Source organism: Doryrhamphus excisus, linkage group LG8 (genome assembly GCF_037039965.1).
Source record: "Doryrhamphus excisus strain RoL-2023G ecotype Guam linkage group LG8, RoL_Dexc_Guam_v1.1, whole genome shotgun sequence".
NCBI classification, from domain to species: Eukaryota; Metazoa; Chordata; class Actinopteri; order Syngnathiformes; family Syngnathidae; genus Doryrhamphus; species Doryrhamphus excisus.
The window spans coordinates 14,662,454-14,679,800 of record NC_136364.1 but is presented as its reverse complement, the minus strand read 5'-3'; the positions used below and the strand labels follow the sequence as shown (position 1 = coordinate 14,679,800).

Below are 17,347 nucleotides of genomic sequence, written 5' to 3'. Positions count from 1 at the left end.
TTACTTTTCAACTTTTATTTTCACAGCTGATGTATCATAATGCTATCCATATTTTATTTTCCATTTTAAATGCTAAGGTACAGGAATACAAATGAAAGGAGTTGGAAGAAGCAGAACTTATCTTTTGGCATGTATATTATGGATTTTTACATGACACAATATTTTGTTTTCATGGTAAAAATAAAGGGTGACTGGCATAAGCCACTCAAGTATACTGCAAGTCTTAGGACCAGCAAAAACCATGAAAAAAGTAACTTATACATTTAATTGTGATGAGTAACAAATTAAAGCAAAATAAGAGTCAAGCAAACATGAAAATACATAAAGGGGCTTTATAACTGCTTTATTTCATTTTCAGAGTATTTCACAGTAGTCATTTTAAAAGACTTTTGCACAAAATGTCAACTGCGTCACACAAAACAGACATGGAGTTATACCAAGTGTATCAAAACAAAAAGTTATTTTAATACAGAATCCGCAATGAAGTCAAGACTGGCCATTCTTCAAGCTTCTGCAGAAAAAAAAGCATGTTAAACACCGTATTGTTTTATATTAAAAATGCAGAAACAAATCATACCTGCCAAACAAGAGTAATTGTAGGTTGCCTCAGCCTGGTCACCTAAGGAACAAAAGGGATAAAAGTGGTTGGAAAAAGTCAACCAGCCAACAATAAATTTTTTTAGCAGTGTGAACAGTATTCTGTAAAAAGATTGGATGAGATTTACTTGGCTCGTAGTAGTCGTAGATCTTGACAATGGCTGCTTTCAGTCCCAGCACAGGGATTTCTTGTACCAGATCCAAGCTATGGTTAATAGCTATGTCCTTTGGTAGCTGTTTTAAAAGAGAAAAACATCTCAAAAGCGGCAAGAACTATGAAGTCAAAATCTGTAGCTCATGTACCATGACTCGTTCCTTACCTCCTCCAAGTACACAAGGACTTGATCTTTCTTCTCGTCAACTCGATCAACCAGCAGGGCCCCTTTCAGCTACAAGGAGATGATGGCGGTGTCATTGAGGTAACGACTCGTCTCTATTCTCCTATGCTAACGACTCACCTTCCTCAAAGACTCCGGCTCGGGTTTAAAACCAGACAGCAGATTGATTTCCAGGATAACCATGTTTGTACTACCCTCCTTGCCGCTGTATCTATGAGAAAACCACAGAAAAACTGACTTTTGACTTGTCTCGGCACACTTCAATGACTACTGTACACCAGGGTGTCCAAACTTAAGGATAATTGGGGGGAGTAGAAAAAGTTGAGATGTGACGGTAAGGATTTCTTACAAAGATTTTAGTTTCAGAGTGAGTTTAGGTCTGCTCGTCTGCATTGTGCAGTTTGCTTCTGTCCGCACACCGACGCTGAGAGTCGTGACATCGGTGGGTGTCGGGATGTTGTACAACAGAGACAGCTGGAAGACAAGTTCGCCATAAGGATTAATACAATTGTATAAACTAGCCCATATAGTGACCTGATTAAGTAGCAAGCACTTGTATAATTAGATAGATTAGATTGAAGTGCTCTGATCCAGAAGTTATTATATTCTCTATACGTATATGAGTGTTTCCTCAATCATACCACAAACATCCAAGTGTAGCAATAAGAATTCAAGTGTTGACCAACCTGCACGGCAGCGCACGCCGATCCCTTCACCTCCACATTGTACTTCCCTTCAACATCCTTCAGCACCACCTCTTGGTAGTGCAGTTTGTTATTCTGGTTGACATTAAACGTCGACGGACCGCTGGGAGACGTGACCATCACTGTGCTTTCACCGCCTTTACTGAACACCAGAGTGGAGTAAAGGGAGAGCGCCTGGAGGGCCACCACCGTGTCCTGCAAGAGAAACGTGCAGTTCCGATGCTTTAATACACGGAGTGTATCATACTTTCAATCGGTAGCGAGGCAATTCAGCATTCATTCTAGGGGTATTCCATCGTAACTGGGCTATTTAGGTTGTCTTAGACGTTTTGTTTCATTGCGAGTTCATGCGCAAAGACTATGTGGGACACACCAGCTCTCGTACAAAATGAGGCAAAATCCTGATAACAGGTAAACAGTACATGTAGCACACTTTGTTGGGCGGTCCTTGAACACACTACAGTTGTGCCGAGACACAAAATTATTTTTTGCTGTGGAAGCACTAGCCTCGAAATGTACTAGTTGGCTGACGACCAGGCTCAAGGTTAACTCAAGGTGACTGATTCCATCGATGCTTTTACACCATCATTTGTGGGAGTACTACTTTAAATAAGCGAGAAGCATATTTAGGGTTGATTTCCTGCAAGTAAACAATGGCAATTAAGGGGATGGTTTTGGAGCAGAGCTGGGGCAGGGGGGGGGTCAAGCCATGTGTGAACACTAGCGTCACAGATGCCTGCATCATATTAGTACATGTACCTGAGTAGAAGCAAAGCCTCCATTGTAGTTCTGCTGCCTTGTCAGCCATCTGACAATACCAGCGGCGTAACCCAGGTCTTCAGTGGAAGGAGTGCCACCAAGTTTGGCCAGCAGCACGTAGGAGCTGATCTCCACAGACAGAGAGGCAGAGGTCTCTGATGATTTTTGAGACCAGTGAGTCAAACCACCTATAAAAAATAAAATTCACAGCACATATTCATGATTTCCTTTAATTCAATCCATGGTTAAATCAATAATCGTTTCTTCTTAATAGGCAAGTATGCAGCGATAACTCACCTTGTTGTATTTTAACATTGTCCAAGTGCTGCAGAAGCATAGCACGGGTCTCCTGGTCGTTAGCCAAGGTAAAGACGTAGGCCATCAGGGCTGTCGTGTAAATGTTGTTGAGCTCATCGGTGGTCTCCCTAAGGCAGGCCAGGCTCTTGCTCACCACGGGATCCTACAAAAATAAAAGATAATCATAACGCCCATGTGTAAAAATACATCATGACCATTTTGAAAAAGATACGGTGAACCCATTCATGTTGCTCCTCAGACGGACCGAGTGTTGGGTAAATTGCTTGTAAAAAAAAAAAAAAAAAAAAAAAAAAAAATTCTGGACGGTAGTTTCCTCACCAAAAGTACCTTATTTTCCTGGACAAAAAGTTGCACTTTTCATAGATTGGTTGTTCCTGCGACTTATGAATGAAAAAATGCTTACATAAACAATGGACACCTTTTGTTTATTTTTTGTGTAGCTGAATAAGCATTGTGTTAGCACATCTTACACCTATTCAGCCTGTTCTATTCTATTCTATTGTTAGAACTTGCCTTCTAAGAGTACGTAAAGTAGTTCGTAAAATAAATTACCCACAAAAGTGCAACTTATGCATGTTTTCTACCTAATTATGCATTTTTGGCCTTGTGCGACTTATACTCCAGAAAATGCGGTAATTAGTCAGCAGCGGGGCTGCACGGCAATCTGTGGTTAGCGCGCAGACCTCACAGCTAGGACACCCGAGTTCAATCCCACCCTCGACCATCTCTGTGTGGAGTTTGCATGTTCTCCCAGTACTCTGGTTTCTTCCCACATTCCAAAAAACATGCTAGGTTAATTGGCCACAGGTATGAATGAGAGTGTGAATGGTTGTTTGTCTATATGTGCCCTGTGACTGGCTGGCCACCAGTCCAGGGTGTACCCCGCCTCTCGCCCGAAGACAGCTGGGATAGGCTCCAGCACCTCCGTGACCCTTGTGAGGATAAGCGGTAGAAAATTGAATAGTCAGCAGCGAATGTTACTTTTTGAAAAACCAATGGGTGCAATTGTGAGGTGCAATTCCCTACTAAAACGCTAGAGGGAAGTGTTTCCCTGAGCAAAAAACCTTTTCTATGCAAAATGTAACATGCAACAATTAGTAGCATTTTCTATTCCACTTGATCTGTGGCGTACCCCCATTTTCCTTGAAACACAAACGGCTCTCTGTTCTTATGCGGTTATCATTTGCCGTGAAATATAAAGTGATGTGACTGGTGAAAGAATGACGTGTTCTTCTCACATTTGCAGTGTTATTCATCTCCAAAAAGGCAGCAGTGATGTAAGCGGTGAGAGTCACTTCATCCGAAACGCCGCCCTGTCGAGGGGAAGCATCAGCGTTAGTCCTCGCATTCATCAAAGTCGACCCCCAGACTGACACCAAATTACCTTCATTCTGTTCTGAAAAAGTCTTCCTGACTGTTGGAAACAACCGTTGTCTTTTTGTTGCTCTTTCAGCCAGTTCTTGGAATGCTCCACAGTGGCAGGGTCGATGTAAACAAAAGACATTGCTTTGGCAAAGACTCTTGCCACAAAAGCAGTCAACCTAAGAAAAATATAGCAATTGTATTGTCAATGAAACGGCAACATACATACTAGCTACTGTGCAATCTCAGAGCATTCAAAAATGCAGTCACTTCCTGTTCAGCACAAAGTAAGCTTCAAAGAGAATAGTAGCGTTTCAACTTTTACTTTTCTCTTACCCCATTTTTGCTGTTTGTGAGGTATTGTATCAATTTAATCAATTATATCCCCCTGGTGTAAAGTGAACATAATTCCTAGTTGGTGCAAGTATACATTACCATGCAAGTCCATCATTCCTTTTCTTACCAAGTGTTCTCTTTTCCAGTTCCAAAGGTGCTGTATCCACCACTGCCATGTTTGTAGTTCAGCTGTCTCTGGTAGCCTGTTCAATATAATATGCAGTTAAGCAAGTTAGATACTTCTCTTGAAGTATTAAGAATTCTTAAAAACAAGCTTGCATTAGATTTGTCAAAAGTAATATTTTAGAACTACCAATGGTTTAAATAAATACTGTAGCTCTTTTTTGCAGGAGCCAATCACGGGCCATCAGTGGACTCAAGCATTACAAACATTGGCAATCACAAGTGGTCATACCATTATAATTCACAGTCACTTAGAAACAAAAAGGTATTCTGAGATAAACCTGTACCAATATTTCAAAGTGGGAAAACAAAATCCATAATGCACTGCATCTGAGCAACACATTCATTGGGGCGCTGCAATGATGTCAGCCTCCCTCTGGCTGACAGATGGCATTGCAGCACCGTCCATTTTCTTTGCTGCTTGTCCTAATGAAAAGTTCATTCATTTTCTACCACTTATCTTCACGAGGGTCGAGGGGGTGCTGGAGCCTATCCCAGCATCTCTTCGGGCGAGGTACACCCTGGACTGGTGGCCAGCCAATCATAGGGCACATATAGACAAACAACAATTCCCACCCACATTCATACCTATGGACAATTTGGAGTCGCCAATTAACCTAGCATGTGGAATTTTTGGAATGTGGGAGGAAACCGGAGTACTCGGAGAAAACCCACGCAGGCATGGGGAGAACATGCAAACTCCACACAGAGATGGGATTGAACTCAGGTCTCCCAGCTGCGAGGTCTGCGTGCTAACCACTTGACCGCCGTGCAGCTATAGGAAAAGTTTCCCATTTTAAACTTGTATTGGTACATGTTTGTATATTAGGTATACCTTTTCCAATTTGTTATCAAGTTCGTCCTGAGTTTTTACACCCCACGATTGGCTCCTGTCAAATACAGAGCTGCCTGGTCCTCACTGACTTGTGTGCATCACAATGGCATTTTAGGATTTGGACACGTGCATTTTTTTTTTTTTTTTTTTTTTTTTAACTTTGACTATTGCACAGTTTGTTGACAAAGGAGGTTTTATCGACTCACCACCGGTCAGGAACTTTAGAGTCTTTTCCTCGATGGCTGGCGTCAGCTGCTGTGTCTGTTTAAGATACTGGAGGATGTAAACATTTGGAGCCAAGAGCGCCATGTTTTGTTCTCCGCATCCATACGGCATCGTCAGCAGCCCATCGAGGTTGTTCAAGGCCCGGCCCAAGATGTCACCTGCAGAATGGTGACTTGCTTTTAATGTCAAGACTCGAGTTATTTTAGCATATGTTTGAAATATTTCCAACATTGATGTTTGCGCTACACAAAATTTGAGAATACATTTATGACATGGCACTTCAGTGTTTCCCCATAGGCTTACTGATCTGTGGCAGCCCGCCACAGATCCATTTGGACCGCCACAAAGATTTGCTACTTCTGTTCACACTCATTCATAAAATCATATTATAAATGGGATTGCTTATGACTGTAGGTTGTGGCTTCAATGTAAATACCCCCATTTTGTTTTTTAAAGTGGCTTTTTGTGGTCTTAAATGGACAATTTACTATGTACTATGTATTGCTTAACATGTTGCAAAATGCGACTAGGCCAATTCCATTGTCATTTCATTCCCTGATTGAAGTACTTTTGATAAACCAAAATAAATGGAAGTTTTGTTTACCCAGAACAGATAATAAACCACGCTCCGATCCTTTAATCACATCCTTGGGGAGTTCAATCTCTGCTTCCTCGCTCAAACTACCTCCTGTTGATCATTCAGTAAGCGAGACAAACGTTAGATGATGGAATCATTTTCTTTAAGCCGATGTTTTGAATCAATCCTGACCTTTGGGGCACAGCAGCCAGTTGTAGGTCTTGGTCATCTCAGATCCCTCTGCCTAATAACACATAGCAACCAGTTGATGTTAAATATTTTATCATCCTGCGCTTAATAAAAACAGGTACTGACCTTCACAATGAGCGATCGTGTGACAACATCAATTCGACCCCTTTCTGGCACGTTAACCACCTCGTTGTCGCAAGAGGCATGGGATGGCACAGCCTCAGCAGTCACGGTCACGTTGACGGTCCCTGACAAGAAGCAATTGTGTTTGAGGAACAGTCCCCAAAACACATCGTGTTTTCTTCTGTCCATAGTGATGCTCACCTAAGGTCGAAGGGGCCATCTTCCATTTGACAGTCTTGCGCTCGTTTCCGCACAAGCAGGAATTGTACATATCACCAGAAAGGGCGGTGAGGGTGTAATCCTTGGAGGGAGCTGGAGTCACACTGACCTATTCAGTCGAAACAGTGAAAATGATAGTGTTGTAATGTATAGAGATTGTATATGAATATGTGAGGGCAACAATAACTGCGATGTGGCCCGCGGTGAGAACGAGTTTGATGCCCTTCTTTTAAATTGTTAATAAGTTGGACCTTAAAAGTACCGGTATTATCATAATCATCGATATCGGTACTGGCCCTGTATTAACTGTAAAGTACGAATGCCAAAAGCTGAGCTTGATCATTACCATAATGCATTTGGAGAGGAAGTTAAAGACTGTCGCCTTCAGCTCAAAATGTTCCCCACGTTTGATGGAGTAGGGAAGTGTGAGTTCGAGGAAGAAAGGCTGGAAGACAGTTAACTTTTGACGGGGAGCCAAGCCAAAACCCTCCGAGGACAGGCAGAACGCTTCGGTCTCCCATGTGGTGATGGTGTCTGGGGCCGTTACGGCCACATCCTGCACGCCAGAGTTCCTGACATAGCAAAGAGACACATTATGTAGTGTGGAGATGAAACACTTTTTGGTGATAATTTTGGACTTTTTCCCTATACCAAAAAACAAAACACTAGAAATAATCCAGGTATGTCTAAATATTGTACCGGCATATTTAAAATAGGGGTACAACTGTCAGCAATTCCTCATGACAATTGGCACAGCATGCAAAACTGCATTTTCCATCTTTGAGCTAAATTCTGTATAAAGTCAGCAATAAGATGCATAAACATATGTGTGAATGCATCCTAAAGATCAATAATCAAAAAAAAAAATTACTCACCCAACTTCCACAAGGCTCCACAACATTGTCTCTGGGAAGAAAGTGCGGACAGTCTGAATTGGGGGTTCATTAGAGGGTCCTCGTCCCATAGGACTAGCCGCTGCAACCATGTCTGGAGCACTCTCATACCTCAGAGCAATACCTGGATAATATCCTCCTTTTCAGTAAATAAAAAAACACATTGGATGCTGGAAAAATATTCATCTACGCGCTCTAAAAACAAAGAGTTCACCATAGGGACTGTGATGGTATTCTCTTCCGAGGTACTTCAGGCAGGAGGGCACTCGAATGAACAAATTGGTTGCCATCTTCAGGCCGTTATTCTAAAACGGAACAAAATACAGAAAATAAAGTAAAATGCTCAACAGTAGGTAGAACAAAACCTGTATTAGAATTACCTGAAAAACTGTATAAGGATCATCTAGGTTCCTCCTGGGGAATGGTGAAATGGATCTTCTAGGCCGGACATATAAGCATTCCACTGCATCTTCAACATTGTATGGAATATAGGATGATTTTGTGACGGGCAGCAAGGTAAATATCTGGGGAGGAAAGGATCAAAACATAAGAAAATCTTACTTTGCATGTGAAATAATTCCTTTATACACGCATATTTACCCAATGTTTGTTAGAAAACTATCCTTACCCAAGTATCATATCCTCTACAATAGAGTAGAAATATGATCTCAGGGAAGAACTAAATTTGAAACACTTATGCTAGGACTACGTTAAAAAGCCATAGCATTTCAGTATGTGGAATCAAACTATGGGATGGATTGAGTAAGGAACTCAAACAATGCACAACGATGAGCCAATTCAAGAAACAATACAAGCAGTTGATGTTTACTAAATACAAGGATGAAGAGTCTTGAACCAGTCATGATGTGCTATATATATCACTATATTGATACTTACTATGGTACCCATTATGTCATTGGATGGTCATATCACCTCGTACTTTGGTACGTGACAAATAAAAAAAAAAACAAACAAAAAAAAAAACTTAAACTATATCAGGAAAGCAGGAAGTGAACAAATGTAACAGTTACTGATTGTAAAAGTACCAGATGGAGGGGTAGGATTTAATAAGCTTTGCTTCTTCCTACTCCTTTTGGACATGTGGAACTGTAAACCGATTATGTGATGCATTCAATTGTAATCCGATGCGTGTTCAAATGAAATAAACCATTACCTTATCTGCATTTAAGGTCTTTCCAGGCGCTTTGATGAGGACGCTCTGGTCGACAGCACTGACCCCACAGAGCGAGTGTGGCTTAGCAGTCACTTGCAATTTGGTTTCTTCTCCCGGGACAGCGGACGATGGACCAAAGTCCACCGAGACCTGGCACATGGAAAAGACCATGTATGTACTTCAGAAGTATACTGCGAGCCGAGGATATGAATGAACAAACTAACTTTATTCGTGAAGCATTTCTCAGTGGTGAAGTCCTCACTGTGGGCAATCACAGTCGCACTGGGAAGCACAGCATACGCAACAATCTGGAGAGCTGGTGCCATCGCCGGGGAAACGTGCAACTGGAAAGTCACCTCACCCTCGGTTACTAAAAAAGAAAAATAGATGAACAATTATAGGCGTCCCTGAAATCACTTAATGCCGGGTATTGCCCACCTGAACCATCTTCGACTTTAATCTGCTTGGCTCCTTGGAAGACAATGGCACCTCTGGATAAGACCTACACGGAAAGGATGTCAGTCATTTCTAACATAGCGCCAGATCACAGCAGGAGTATCCGAGGTCCAGGCATGGACGCACCAATCCCAAGTATCAGATTCACTCACCAGATAAATAATTTCTGCGATGCCCCGAGACTCTCCAGCTATGGTATATTGGATGGTGAGAGCCGTATCTGCGTCACAAGGAATTGAGTCGACCATCTTCTTCACAGTCAGGTAGCTGACGGTCTTTGTATGAGGAGTAGGTTCTTGATACAGGGACACTGTGTGGTCTCCATTTTCATAGTGAGGGGCTCTATAAGCATAATCCAGGTTTGTTGAGGCGCTAACCTAAAATTAGGATAAAACAGAAAGTGCATGCAATCAATGGCAATGTAACACTCCTGTACCGGGGCTCGAATACAGGACCTTATGGTTTGAAAGCCTGCTAATGTGCTTTTTACTTACATAGAGCCGAATATCACCCTTGATGTCGCTGGTGTCAAACGAGAAAGTCGCAATACCGTCACTGTCTGTTGTGAGATTCTTCAGAAGACGTGCCATCCAGTTTTGGCCCTCAAGTAGGTGGACGTCCATGTTAGCAATGGGAGTATCGTTATAGTGGACCGCTTTCACCTGTTGGAGGCGTAAAGGTCTCAGTTTATTTCATGGTTAGAGCCGCTGCATCATTGTTTTGCTTTACACTCACTTTTCCTTGCACGGTTGTTCCTTCCTCATAAATCTTATCGGTTTCCACGAATGACAGCTTTCCGATTACATAGGAAATTGGCGTTCTGGACAAACTGATCCGTGCAATATCTGTAGATGTTATAGAACTCTTCAGTCGCCTCGTGATAATGGTTTAATTTCATTTGAACATGCATCAGATTACAATTGAATGCATCACATAATCAGTTCCAAATGTCCAAAAGGAGTAGGAAGCAAAGCTTATTAAATCCTACAATCAGTAACATTTGTTCACTTCCTGCTTTCATTCAGTTCAAGTTTGTTTTTGTCACGTACTTCGATATGACCATACAATGACATAATGGGTACCATAGTAAGTGTCAATATAGTGATATATATAGCACATCATGACTGGTTCAAGACTCTTCATCCTTGTATTTAGCAAACATCAACTGCTTGTATTGTTTCTTGAATTGGCTCATCGTTGTGCATTGTTTGAGTTCCTTACTCAATCCATTCCATAGTTTGATTCCACATACTGAAATGCTATGGCTTTTTAACGTAGTCCTAGCATATAAGTGTTTCAAATGTAGTTCTTCCCTGAGATCATATTTCTCCTCTCTTGTAGAGAAGTATTGGATGACATTTTTAGGTAATTGGTTATTTTTAGCCTTATGTTTGAAGATGAACTATATCAGCCAGTTTAAGAATTTGTGATTTTAGAAATGAGTCAGTATGTTCTGTAGGCGGCATTATGAATTATCCTTACTGACCTTTTTTGCAGTACATTTAGTGAGTGAAGATTGCTTTTATAGTTATTACCCCATATTTCCACACAATAAGTAAGATATGGTAGAACCAGATAGCAATAAAGAGTGTGGAGTGATTTCTGATTGAGAACAAATTGCTTTGTTCAATATTGAAATATTTCTGGCCACCTTATTTTGTATATATTTGTAATACAAGGTTTCCAGCTCATATTTTCATCTATTGTGATCCCCAGAAATTTATTTTCCTTCAATAATAATAATAATAATAATAATAATAATAAGAGTTCAAGGGCCGAACGGACTAGATAAATACTCGCCTGTCCCAGTTTCTTTCACCTCAGCTTGGACTTCCAGGACATCTTGGACTGCCTTTTGGTCAATTTTCGTGAAAGTGGACAACTTCACAGTAAATCTGGCACAGCCGGTCTTGTCAGTCTAGAGAGTACAACACAACCATTTCAGATGAAAAACCTTACAAATCTTATCTCCTTCCATAATTTAAACCATATATCAATCATTTAAGGATAGGACATTGAAAATGAAAACTTTAAGTCAAAAAAAAAAAGTTACTGCAAGTATATTTACATTGAAACGTTACGAGTCTATCGCCAACTACGTACCTGCTTTTTATCCTCATAGCATGGCGGCTCAAGTCCAGGGGTTCCATCCAGTCCATCGATACTCGAAATGTAGGAATGGAATGGTCGACACACCTTAAGTGCGGCCCTGCCTGGCACAGGTTGGCCATATGTGTACCTATTGATTTTAAACAAAGCAGAGGCTGTCATACACCAAAGGAATATACGTAAATAAAACTTGTATTGCAGTACATAAGGTCAGAACTACTGACGTTTGGGATCTGCATTGGAAAAGCTAATGTCCGTCATCTCTAGTTTAGAGTGCAAAACTGGGTATTTTTAGGGGCGTGTCCATTTCTATTTTTGCAATTCGTGTGTGGGGGTCTACTGTACACGCAAACACTTCAAAAGTTTGTTGTACTTACTGTGCACACACGTCAAAGATAAGGTCCTCCTCCAAAATGGTCGCTTTAGCCGGGCCTTCTATCGTGACATCAAATTTTGGCAGAACTGGAACCAAATCATAGTTAGAATGTATTCATGCTAAAGATATCCAAACGCAAGAAGAGAAAAGATGCATTACCATATTTCTCCACTTTAAAGTTATGGTATATTTTCATTTCGTCTGCTGACACGATGACTTGGTAGGATCCTTCCTGTGCCTCGGAGTTCAAGGAGTGAGACAGCTGCAAGATTTTACCTTGCGACGTTTGGTTCAACCACTGTCCAATGCGGTTTCCGTGAGAATCCTTGTTAAAAGATAGATTTACCACATGTCAGCAGAAAGATGTTGAAAAGGCACCGGAAGTCAAATCCACTTCAGGGTTTGGGATTCCAGTAATTAGATGTTGTGCAATATAATTTGTACTATGTAAACATAAAATCTTACCTCAATTAGAACGGTTTGGTACTGCAACAAAAGACAAACATTGGTTTAGGTTTGTTTCTCATAAATAAAAACAAAGCACAAACATGGCTTCTTTGAGCGTTAATGGAGGATCGTCTTTGTAGCTTTTTATTTCAAAACAGATGAAAAACAAATCAAGTGCATAGTCATGATCTGGAATAGTAATATGGCAATAAATTTGCCAGTAATTGATCTTAACAGGGGTTAGCCTCACAGCTAGGAGACCACCCTCGGCCATCTCTGTGTGGAGTTTGCATGTTCTCCCCATGCATGGGTGGGTTTTCTCCGGGTACTCCGGTTTCCTCCCACATTCCAAAAACATGCTCGGTTAATTGGCAACTCCAAATTGTCCATAGGTATGAATGTGAGTGTGAATGGTTGTTTGTCTATATGTGCCCTGTGATTGGCTGGCCACCACACCAAGTTTTAGTTTTATATACACATCGCTTCTCGGTGGGGTATGCGCCAGAACCACCAGCTAATTGGGGAAACTGATGTCTAGCTCTACTTTCGAAACGTTCTGATTTTGGGTCAACATTTGCAATAAAAGTGACTGTTGCAATTATTCAACATTCTATTCAATTGCCATTGTTCACAGGGTACCTTCAAGGACCGCAGTCAAAATTGAGGGCACATTATGACCAACTTGGAGGTGAATAAGGTTCTCAGGACAAAAATGGCCTATTTTCAGAAAAAAAAAATCAATAAATTTTGACATTTTATTGTCCAGTACATGCATCTGCTACAAGGCAGTGCATGATCAATACCATTGCATCGCAAGCCACCCTTTGGACTATTGACACCGTCTGGGGGCGCCACCGAATCACAAGGTCAGTTCAACCAGCGCATCATTACATAACCCCTTTTTATGCACCCTCCCACCCCCACAAGCTGGACTACATTGATATTAAAATGGTTTGGAACACTCTGAAATGTAATGGCAATGTTTGGAACCTTTTTTAATTAAAAAAAAAAACAAAAAACAAGGCAAATCTGGTCCCTCACTCACCTCCTGAAAGGCAGGTCTGAACTTGGAGTCCATCGATACAACTCTGAATTGCACTGAGGAGAAAAGATGACATGTTCAGTCATTTGTAATGACCTCATTAACATTAGCAGGACCTTAATGCTCTATAATATGAAAAATTATTATGTCAGTGAGATACATCGTGACCATGCAGTTCCACATCTTTAACATACTAGCGTTATGAAAAGTGCTATCCAAGTCCCATGCATTTATTAAGGTAGGCAGGCTTAAATCTAAAATGATTATTAGGGACAAAACGAATGATCGTTACCCGTTTGTCCTGGGAGGTAGATGGGTTTATCAGTTTGGACGAAGGTCATCGGTTTGTAGACTTTGATCAAGACTTTCCTGACCTCTCTCGAGTAGAACTTTACACCCTGCACCTCCACGGCCAGTTCCTGTACCTCCTCATCACCGTTTGGAAGCGGAACCTGGGTAGAGAATGGCATACATTTATGGTATATCACACACAGCATGCAGGTTTTCTCTCCAGCAGGAGATTTAATTGTAGACCTCCTTCACTCAGGAGGTGTTGATTAAAATCACCTGGAAAGAAAACCTGCTGTGTCTCAACCCTCCATGGCACAAGTTCGATACCGCTTGGGTCTATAAATAAGTTATAGTAAAGTATACAAAGTGGAACTGACCTTAAAGCTGACACACTTGTGGAAGTGTTCGCTGGATGCCTCACGGAAAAGAGTTTGGTTGACCTTTCCAGAGTTCAAAGACACCGTCATGGTCAGGATCTCGGTGGGTTGCAGCAGACTCACACAGAAGCTGGTGTCAGCTCCAGCTTCCAGAGTGGCGGGGATTCCAACCAGGTAGTGTCTACATCACAAAAACACAATCAAGACAAAAGGAAGACAATTGTGAACATTTGGAAACTTTGGGTTCAACTTACGGTCCGGCCTGTGTCCGACCGACACACATCCAGCTGAAGAGGACAAACAATGTCCATGTCCGCGTCCACCATTGACTCCTGACGGCAGCCATGATTGACCTGGAAGATGTTTCATCCCAGCTGGGGTTAAATAGCCAGCGATACCAAGCCCCTCCCCCACCTGTCATATATTACATCTTCCCTCCACACCCACACAGACCCACAGTGGACCGCCCTCTTTGACAAAAGGTCCTTGGAATGACAGTAACATTACATCGACCTGTCTGCTTGCATAATTAGGACAAGTTTAGTAAAAAAAAAACACTACATGCAGCTTTATCTTGCAGCTGATTACTCATTTTTGAGCATGTGAGTGTGTCCATGACCTCAAAAATAACATATCATGTGTTAAGGGAGCTGATATTCTAAAAGATAAAACAACAAGAACAGAAAGACGAGTGCAAACAAAGAAACAGTGAAGCTCTAATACATGCGTCACACACAACTAGCAGTAGTGATACAAATATTGGTTGTATCCTTTCCAAGTGTAGTGTCAGCATTCGATCGATACTAGCGTTTCTCGTCTATGTTTATTTCACAACACCTGTTGTATTTATTGTGTTGTTCATCATTGTTTGTCGTCGTTTTCTGTCATGCCCACCTGAAGTGATACCTGGAATATTTATTTACTCATCTGTACAAATTACTGTATGAGTTGCTGGCAAGCAGGAATAAAGACACTAACAGACCTTGAATACACTTTATAAGAAAGCGCCTTTTTCAAAAAGTGTGTTGTTTCATGGTGGAATAGGGACTATTATTAACAAATCAAACAAATACGCATATTTAAGCATGTTTAAAGTATTTCAGTTTTCGGTTGTCCCTTGTTTATTGTGGTTAATTGATTCCAGACCTCACCAATATCTGTGAAGTAGGATTCAGTATTAATACATTTAATATTTTTGTACTTAAAAACCTGTTTACGATTTTCTGAATATGTATTTCTTAATAAAATAACACCCCGTAGCCACCTTTATCCTCCTATTATTCTTTGTTTCCACCACATTGCCACAGCTACATAGCATGCTCACGAGCTAACTCGTTAATTTATTTAGGCTAAACTTAAGAAATGGGGGATGACAAGGAAAGGGAAGAAGGCAAAAACTTACCACTTCCACATGGAATAGGAGGACTTATTTTCACTCTATCATATTGGTTATGCCATGGCTGACTATAATAATAATAATAATACATTTTATTTGTATAGCGCTTTTCAGAGTACTCAGACGCTTTACAGTAGAGAAAAATAAATAAAAATAGAGTTGAGTAAAAACAGAGTAAAAAAATGCATTAAAATACAATATTCAAAAACTATGTGAAGTGTTACGGTAATGTGATGGAATGTCATGTCAATGTCGCATCAATGTTTTGTGTCATTACTGACACCTAGTGGCCAGTGTACTCCATATAACTGTATATTCATCCATCCGTCCGTTTTCAATGCCGCTTATCGTCACTCGAGTCGCGGGTATGCTGAAGCCCAGCCCAGCTGACTTCGGTTGTAAATAGGTTTTCTGACAACAAAAATATTTTATTTATAAATGATGAATCCTACTTCGGTCAAGTCTGGAACCAATTAATCGTGATGAACTATTCGGGACCCAGATTTGATATGCATTGCTTTGGTGGTTCCAAAAATATTGACTCACCACCCACTTGGAGTCCGAATCTTCCAGAATCTGCACCTATTCCGGCTGTATTTCCTTGGAGTTCCAAAACGCTCTGTTTGAATTGATTCCACCCAAGGCCTCCGGGCATGCCCACTCCATTGTGATTGGTCTCAGTTAGTTTGTATAGCAAACAGCTTGTACAGCTTATATCCGGGCACGCCCATATAAGTAAGTCGCTGCAACGGCAGCTGTGACATCACAACTCACTTCCAAATGAGCACACATCATCATCTGAAACTTTGGCATCATTCAACACGAGAATACAACATTCTAACTATCTTTATCGGTCAGAAAAGTGGAAAAAAAGCATCATAGATCCTCGTTAAGAATACAAAACTTTTAGCTTGCATCACACAGATTTCCATTGGTGCAAATGGGCTCTCCCTCTGGAATCAAATGAGCCTCAGGGGTCTTGGTAAGCTTATACAAAGCCCCTTAAAGCCCTGAAAAGCTGGATTTTCCCGTTTTGAGTTAACAAAATGTCACACCAAGAAACCACCAACGTGAGGAATATACCTTTGTATTACAGTCCATATCAGTCATTCTTTATGCCAAAATTTATTTATTTTTATCACCAACAAATTCTTACTCAATTTAAATATAAAACAATATATAAATTGTGCTATTCAGTTATTATTTATACATATTATTTATATATTTTAAATATACAATAAAAACAAATATAAAATTGATTTAATATATATCCATGTACATAACATATTCATTCATTCATTCATTTTCTACCGCTTTTTCCTCACGAGGGTCGCGGGGAGTGCTGGAGCCTATCCCAGCTGTCTTTGGGCGAGAGGCGGGGTACACCCTGGACTGGTGGTCAGCCAATCACAGGGCACATATAGACAAACAACCATTCACACTCACATTCATACCTATGGACAATTTGGAGTCGCCAATTAACCTAGCATGTTTTTGGAATGTGGGAGGAAACCGGAGTACCCGGAGAAAACCCACGCATGCACAGGGAGAACATGCAAACTCCACACAGAGATGGCCGAGGGTGGAATTGAACCCTGGTCTCCTAGCTGTGAGGTCTGCGCGCTAACCACAAGACCACCGTGCAGCCCTACATAACATATATTTTATTCTATTTACATTTTTATGAATATAAAATAAAAAAAATGCAACAGTATTTTTTGCTGAATTCCTTCTATGTAGACAAAAGGCATACAGTATATCTTTCAAATATTGTTCCCAAATCTGTCTAAGTCTGTGTTAGTGAGCTCCCATCATTCATCCACCCTCCAGTGCAATGCAATAGTGCAATGTTGCCCTTTACTCTGTGTGGGATGTTGGAGTTTGCTGTGCAAATAGCTTGACCAATGTCTGGAAAAGCAAAGCAACAAATAAACTTTGTGAACTGATAAAGTTGTCAAACACTGATGATACAGTTCAACGCCGGGTTAAAGGTTTAAATAAATATGGAATATTATTACATA

At 40.9% G+C, this 17,347-nt stretch overlaps 1 protein-coding gene across 2 annotated transcripts; it reads right to left on the bottom strand.

The window, feature by feature from the left end:
* Positions 1-326: 326 nt before the first annotated feature.
* Positions 327-15,891, bottom strand: LOC131134184 (alpha-2-macroglobulin-like). 2 transcript variants are annotated; one of them, XM_058079147.2, is made up of 37 exons: positions 15,873-15,891; positions 14,185-14,283; positions 13,931-14,111; positions 13,555-13,714; positions 13,266-13,318; positions 12,239-12,259; positions 11,933-12,098; positions 11,775-11,859; positions 11,392-11,527; positions 11,089-11,206; positions 10,024-10,133; positions 9,783-9,950; positions 9,441-9,665; positions 9,271-9,334; positions 9,057-9,202; positions 8,833-8,982; positions 8,039-8,182; positions 7,873-7,963; positions 7,641-7,797; positions 7,112-7,337; positions 6,748-6,874; positions 6,550-6,671; positions 6,427-6,478; positions 6,262-6,345; positions 5,639-5,815; positions 4,542-4,617; positions 4,101-4,257; positions 3,955-4,029; positions 2,696-2,858; positions 2,399-2,586; positions 1,622-1,834; positions 1,285-1,409; positions 1,056-1,146; positions 918-986; positions 726-831; positions 578-619; positions 327-511 (listed from the first exon to the last, which is right to left on the bottom strand). In XM_058079147.2, exons 2-37 carry the CDS (start codon positions 14,274-14,276, stop codon positions 504-506), a joined length of 4,368 nt encoding a protein of 1,455 aa, XP_057935130.2. In that variant the 5' UTR covers positions 14,277-14,283; positions 15,873-15,891; the 3' UTR covers positions 327-503. The 2 variants fall into 2 exon arrangements, with proteins under 2 accessions (XP_057935130.2, XP_078649014.1); XM_078792888.1 differs by having other exon boundaries at positions 7,641-7,782.
* Positions 15,892-17,347: the final 1,456 nt, after the last annotated feature.